The following is a 7,264-nucleotide window of genomic DNA, read 5'->3' on the forward strand; positions in this document are numbered from 1 at the left end:
TACGCAATCGGATGCTTACGTTCGTAATGTATTCGCAACGATCTTCGCTGCAGGGTGAGTGTGTGTGAAATATTTTAAAATTTATTATTTTTATGTCGCAGTTAATAGTGAGAGAAAAACATTTTAGATGAGAAAATAATAGTCTAGTTTGGTGGTTAGAAAAGCATTTAATCAAGTTTTATAAGGTGTTTACCAAAACTAATTCTAATTCGTTACAACTAATTGAATTCCACTTTTTTATCTATATAATATATGCTAAAACAATTGCTGAACAAAAGTTGAAGTAAAGAAACATTCAAGCAACCAAAAACCACCCTGTATATAACGTAACAACATTGGTAAGAGCTACTCAATGAAATACAGCTGATACAACCGAACGTACGCATGCGCTCGTTTCATTACAAACGAAGCACCGAATGACGGTCATGGTCATCCCGACGAGGATGCACTACCGGGCGAAGAAAGGGCGTCAGGAAGGGTTAGCGTGTTTGTGTGTCTTGTTGAAAGTAAAACACCGCCGACGGCTCTTAGTCGTGCAACAACTCGATGCAAAACGCTCAATGTCACAAGCTGCTATAGCTGGTGCTAATACAGTAGAGCATCGCGAAACACAATAAAAATGTTTATTTTTCGTTTTTAACAATTTACTAATAAAAGTAAAACACATATTTGTTATTAGAAAAATTAATTTATTAAAAATTAGTGGCAATCACACGCTCGCATTAATCACAGATCTAAACAATACGCTTCATTTGAACAACTTTCTTCGAACTTTTTCCACAAGCGTTCCGGCACGTTGAGACGACTGTCGTTTGTACTCGTCGATGAAGGTGCCGTACTCCGATCGCTTGGTAGGATCTTCCGGGCCCCAGTCGGCCATTGGCCGAAGAACAGCTTTGCAGCGTTCCCACCATACCAGGCCTTGCTTTTGTAGTATGGCGTAAACAGCCCAACAGGGTAGTTGCATCACGGCAAAAGCATATAAACACCATCCGAGAGCTGGAATGACACAAAAAAGGATATTAGTTTCCGTGAAATGTTTAAATGGGAATTGTTTGATAAATTTTATCACATTCACTACATACCATTGTAACCGAGTGGAACGTTCTGTGGTTTGTACTGTATCAAACTGACAAGGAGTATGAAGAGCACGGTGATGGGTGTTATGATGCCCCAGCAAACACGCCAAAACAATCCTGTCTTGATGCCCAACATAAACTCAATATCCTTGCACACTCGATTCACGCCATAGATCCAGGCGAAGGTAAGCAGCTCAAACACGGCCAGCGTGATCGTTACCAACGTTGCACCATAGTAATCGAGCAGCTCTAGGATAATCAACCCGCCCTAAAGTTGTGGAAACAAAAAAAGCAACAGCAAAAGGTATTAGTTTTACTAAAAACAAAATCAACTCCCTGTCTCATCCCTTCCCGATCACTTACCGGTGTGATGTAGATGAGACCAATACAAAATCCGGCCAACCCCACCGAAATGACAATCTTCCACCGGGCAATATCCGGTCGCTGGTCGTGAATGGCGGTAATGACGGATGTTACGATACCGATCAGTGTGCCAATACCGAGCAGAAACAGCATGAAAAAAAACAGCACCGAGAAGAACTGAGGCAGAAAGTCAAACTTTGCTATCGTGTCCGGGTACGTGATGAACGTTAGGGCAGGTCCACTTTGGACCACCTTCGAAATATCCGACTGGCCGGTAACGTGAGCCAGATGACCAATCACACCGAACACAACACATCCCGCCACCAGCGAGGTGACTGTGTCCAGTGAGGTGATAATTAGCGCATGTCTGCAAAGGAAAAAAAAAAAACAAACTTCATGATGAATCTTCTTAATGGACATAAGAGACAATATTTACTCACCGGTAGATATTGTTCGAAAAGTCATTAAACGACGAGTACACGATCAACCCACCGAAACAGATGGTCAGTGAGAAGAAACATTGCGTGACGGCTTCATACCAAACTTCGATCGTCAACAGTTTGTCCCACTGTGGCTCAAAGAAATACTTGATACCGGTCCACGCTCCTTCGAGTGTTAGTGAGCGTACCAGCAGGACGGCAATGATGATGTACGGAAAGATGGCCAGGAAGTAGGACACTTTGCCGGAACTTTTAATGCCTGGAAGGGGAAAAAAAGTAATCATAAATTGCCGGCTTTTGAATTTAGATCTATTTTACAGCTTTTGTGGAACTTGAAAATTTAATTACAATATGCTTTGAGCCTTTGATGTTGATTGGTTTCAAGTTGATTTTTAATTGTATTTGTAATATATCAAAAACAAATTTTTAAATCGTTTCTTTGGAAAGTCTTAAAAATGTTGGAAGACACTTATGATATTCATTTTAAAAAGACAAATTCTTAATGATTCCTTGTATGTTAACCTTGGTCTAGTAACTAGTAGATTATTAAGCCAATTATCAATCTATATCAATCTTGGTAATGTTTCTTTTAAAAACATTATAAAAATGGCCTGCTTTCAGGATTCTGAGCATAGGATTTCTGATGAATTTATAAATATAAATTTGATCCTAATGATGATTTTAAGTTTCTTTGATAAATAGCTCGTTTCCGATCTAAGGCAGACATGTCCAACATACGGCCCGCGAAGGAAGAACGAGAGCATCGATTAATATCTGGCTGGGGTGAGGTTTAGCTTGGAAAATTGAAAATATATGTGCATATGTTGTGTATGTACTCTTTAACACTTAAGTAACACGCTCTTGAATCTTCTTGAAGTCCAAACAACTGTTGAATTTTATTTCCTTCCGACTTCTCCCTCCCCTTTTGACTTGCCTTGGCTCGCAAGATAATTTTTGTTTGCAATCCGGACCACAAACCAGAATGAGTTTGACATCATTGGTCTAAGGTGATATTTGGACGATAAAATAACCAAACTTATTAATTTGGTGATTAATACACCTTCTAGAAAAATGCATCGATGCACTACTGGTCGACATCATCCCAGGCCGGCCAGGGCCGTAGGAAAGGCTACCAAAGGCACAAGTATTAGCATTTGATTCAGTTTTTGCATGTCCTTAGTGATCACTTCTCGCTCCATGTTGACCTCAAAATTATTGCATGAGATTAGTGTTGGAGCAAACTCTTTGAAAAGAGCTGAGTGTTGTGCGCGATGTACCTAGTTCTCTATTGAGCAAATTGCGATTGATAGAAATTCAGAAAATTCAGAAAAGAGCTCGTTTAGCGAAATTCGCTCAAATTGCTAGAGCTCAAATTGAGCTCACATAGAGCAATATAACTCAATTAAGCTCTTTTAAATGATATTTCATATCGAAATCTTTTTAGTGACACTACACGAAACACGGATATTAATAGTAAAAGTTACAATTAAATATGTTTAATTAAAAATTTGCTTAGTTGAGAATTGAGAAAAACCGTTTTATACCAATTAAGCAGATCTATACCACTGTGACTAGAGCACAATATCACATTTTACACATTTGATTGACAATTTGCGGTAATTAGTTCGACTCAACTTCCACGGCCAAGGGAAAACCTACGTACCTTTGATCAAAATGCCCACTATGCAAATCCAGGAAACGATCAAACACAGTGCAAGCCGCCATTCGGGAAAGCCCAAACCATCGTCCAGTGAGTCAGCGGAATGCATCACCGTGTTGCTGTTGAAGTTTGATCAAGTTTTTGTAAATGAGCGTTGCGACTCTTGCGATAGCCTTATGCCATCGATGCACTGCCAACCACTTACCGGAAGTACAAATCAGCCGACGTTCGCGGTTGCGTTACGTTTGCGCCCAGCGTTATGCTGCCGAGCCGGCTAGAATCGACACAATCGACCCAATCGGGATCACACTTGCTCCAGGGCAGCTCGGGGCTGAAGGAGGCCACCAGATACCGGAGGGTTACGGCCAGTACGGAAGCATAGTATGTAATTACGGTAAAAATGGCTACCGTTTGACCGACACCGATACCACGCATGGCTGGTGCCAGATCGTACACCTTGACACAACCACGATTCGAGAATTGGCCGAGCACCATTTCCAGATAGTAGATGGGACGTCCAATAATGAACAGTACTATCAGGTACGGGATAACGAATGCACCGCCACCGTTCTTGAATGCCGTGTACGGGAAACGCCAAACGTTGCCGAAGCCCACGGACAGAGCCACGCAGGACAGCAGGAACTCGATGTTACGTCCCCATTTCTCACGAAGCGGTGGTTTATCGTCTGTTGCGGACGTTTTTAGATCGACTGCCGTGTGATGCTGCATGGAAATGGAAAGCAAACAGGGTTCTGTGAATATTTTGCTTGTTACATGATCAAATCATGTTACATGAACATGATGATGAATGATGGTTAAATTTCTATGTATTATGCATGAACAAGAAGTCAATTAACTAAGCTGGAACCATTGAGCTAGTGTATAATGAAGTGCCTTCGAAATTGAATTGTTTCAAAACATGAAGTGCTTTTGAAACTCAGGTCCTTGAAATTATTTGGAATGATTTAAGAAAAAGGCGTATATATTTGATAAGATGTCATAATGCAGTTGCATTTATTATCATTTTTTTATTATCATTTTAGATTTTGAATTTGCTTTTATTATTTCTATAATTACGTAGTTTTCATCTACATGGTAGTTGATAAAAATGTGTAAACTCTGTTGATAAAAATTGGTTTTATTTAGAGAATTTCATGACTTTTCTAAAAAACTAAAAACTAGGTTGGAAGAAAATCCTTCTTTTCTTCGGTGTGGTGATTTATTAAATAAAAAATCATATTTTTACGAATTCCTATAGACTGTTTGGTTCAAATTGAAGTGAACCAAAACTATGCAATGATTTTTATTTCTTGGTTTGATTATTTATACTTTTACATTACCTTCACGGACTACTACAGAACAAAGTGATTTGCTGATAAAAATTAAACGGCTTGTGCGTATTGTTAGGAATGAAATTTGTAAAATAATTATTTATTAATTGCACTTCACATCAAACAACGAATCTTGGGTACTTGTATGATTATTGCACTTTATTAAAATATAACACAATTGTAACGATCTGATCATGCACCACATTCTAAGCACATCATTTTATCTACTATCTCAACCAAATGCTTAGTCATCCTGAGGGTCGACAATTTCAATTCCAACGTAACTGCCATCGGTCACCAATAAAACCACTTTCGTCCACGTTTCGAACAAAAACACCGGCGCCATACGCCATTATTCAATTGCAGACACACAATTGCTACCGGTGGTACAGTATTTAACACACACTCCCGGCACGTGCTTTTGGTGTATGCAGCCGCGTCTAACATGTTCGTTAGCACCCTCATCTTCACCGGCCACAGTCACACGCAAGATGATGCGCCGGCGCACCAATCAATGCTTCAGAAAGCAGCACATTTTTTTATAAGCGCGGCGCGAAGGTAAAGCATGTTTGCTCCATCCAATCTTCCCGCCATCAATGCCGAAAGTGTAGATGCTTACGTAATGGCGGCATGAGTCACTGACGGGTTTTTACCGTGCGCGCACACGTGCAAGCCTTCCGAGCGTACGCGAACACATCAAACATTTGCGATCACTTTCCAAAAACTCACCTGTGCGTGATGATGATGGTAGGAACCTGCAAGCCCACCGACGGGCAGTGTGTCAGCATTCCAGGTTTCATCGCCGACGTAGCTTCTGTTTTCCATTCTGTGAGTGAATTCCCGACCCGTGGTCTACCGTGGCGGTCACACTTTTCCACTATCCGAGTGTACCAGGATTTTTCGTCACTATTTTACGAGTTTTCTTCCGAACCGTCGTATATGGCACATATATGTATATCTCTCACAAATCTCACAGCGACTCACTAACGTACGATCCGCTCAGGTGTAGCGTCGCCAGTCGAGTGAACGCTTTTTGGCACGATCGTTCGTTCACCAGTTCCAGTCGAGTGGCGGGCTCGCGTGTTTGCGAGCTACTACAGGGGAGTATATATCAACACACCGACACCCCAACTGGGTGGCACTAATATTTAAACGCCGCAGTCGTTTGGTGGGGTTTCGTTCCAGCAGCTTTAGCTGCAGCTTCCGTTGCCAGACACACAGCCACCACCCTTGGCTGGCGAGGCACGCGTTTGGGAAATCCCCCTGCCAATACACTTTCCAGCGAGTTTCAGGTTTCCAGTGAGGCTCACACTCACCACCTAAGACAGGTAGGTTTTTAAAAACGGAAACTTGTTTGTTTGTTTGCCAGCAGGCCTTGACATGTGTGTTGACGATCGTGAACGCCAAAACATATGCTGACGATCATTGAACGCGCGTTACCATGGTGTAGTGCGGCACGGTGATATACTGATCGCATCACATTTGCACCTTTCACACCCACATGCACTGGCAATGGACGTTTCTGTGTCGAATGCAATTTTCCCCACACTTCCGCAGCGCAAAAAAAAACCACTGTCACACACATGCAATTGGTGGAAATTCCATTGCGCTTTGGGGTTGATCGTGAACCCCATTCATGCAGGCAGATGGCCAACACGGTTCTGGGCAGGGCTGTAGAAACACCGTGCGACGTTGTTCGCGCGCGTATTATTTGAACCTAGGAATGGGTCAATTTTCCCGCTTCACTTTGCGGAATGCAATGTGACTCAAATGTGACATCATCTGCAGGACTGTGGGGATTTGACCGGCCCTACAAATGCCGTTGACTAATCTTAGACACTGCGGAGGACTACTAGAAACGGGCTTCGTAGGTCGAGATGGAAGGGGATGCATGTTTGCTGTAGAACGCGATGGCATTTCTTATCAATGACTCGTACCATTAAGACACGTTTCGTTTGAAAGGGCTCGCGATGTACTGGAAGTATTAAAATGAGACAGTTCAAATATTAACTCCAACAAGATTGAGTTGCTGATGTGGATTTGTAGAAACTTTTATCTTAAGATTTGTAGCATCAGCAAAAGTGTGATATCTTATTTTTCTTTACTTTGTGAGCTACTGCTTCTTCAGGGAATAATTTTAAAAGGTGACTGAAATAGCGATCGTAATCTTACTCTTTGTTTTGTAGTAATTAAAATTAGCATTATTCAACCTTTGGGGGAATAAACTATCTAAATAGCTCATTTACAAGCAATAGTCGAAACAATTGTTTTTACTTTATCTATAAAGTTAACTGTTAATCTTGAAAGAAATATCTCAAATACGCAACTTTTGTTAATTTTTATTTGCAAAAACAAAATATGGAATTCAAAAAATTATTAAAATGTTTCACT

At 41.2% G+C, this 7,264-nt stretch overlaps 1 protein-coding gene across 1 annotated transcript; it reads right to left on the reverse strand.

The window, feature by feature from the left end:
• Positions 1-668: 668 nt before the first annotated feature.
• LOC125767001 (sodium-dependent nutrient amino acid transporter 1-like) lies at positions 669-6,091 on the reverse strand. Its single transcript, XM_049433196.1, has 7 exons — positions 5,603-6,091; positions 3,748-4,265; positions 3,546-3,661; positions 1,883-2,141; positions 1,443-1,809; positions 1,086-1,347; positions 669-999 (listed from the first exon to the last, which is right to left on the reverse strand). Exons 1-7 carry the CDS (start codon positions 5,696-5,698, stop codon positions 749-751), a joined length of 1,869 nt encoding a protein of 622 aa, XP_049289153.1. The 5' UTR covers positions 5,699-6,091; the 3' UTR covers positions 669-748.
• Positions 6,092-7,264: the final 1,173 nt, after the last annotated feature.

The sequence above is a fragment of the Anopheles funestus genome, chromosome 3RL (genome assembly GCF_943734845.2).
Source record: "Anopheles funestus chromosome 3RL, idAnoFuneDA-416_04, whole genome shotgun sequence".
Lineage (NCBI taxonomy): Eukaryota > Metazoa > Arthropoda > Insecta > Diptera > Culicidae > Anopheles > Anopheles funestus.

Coding starts and splice junctions, on each gene's coding strand:
- LOC125767001 (XM_049433196.1), bottom strand. CDS start 5,698: ATGGAAAACAGAAGCTACGTCGGCGATGAAACCTGGAATGCTGACACA. Junction 4,266..5,602: donor ACCATCATCATCACGCACAG/GTGAGTTTTTGG, acceptor ATTTCCATGCAG/CATCACACGGCAGTCGATCT. Junction 2,142..3,545: donor AGTGGGCATTTTGATCAAAG/GTACGTAGGTTT, acceptor TTCCCCTTCCAG/GCATTAAAAGTTCCGGCAAA.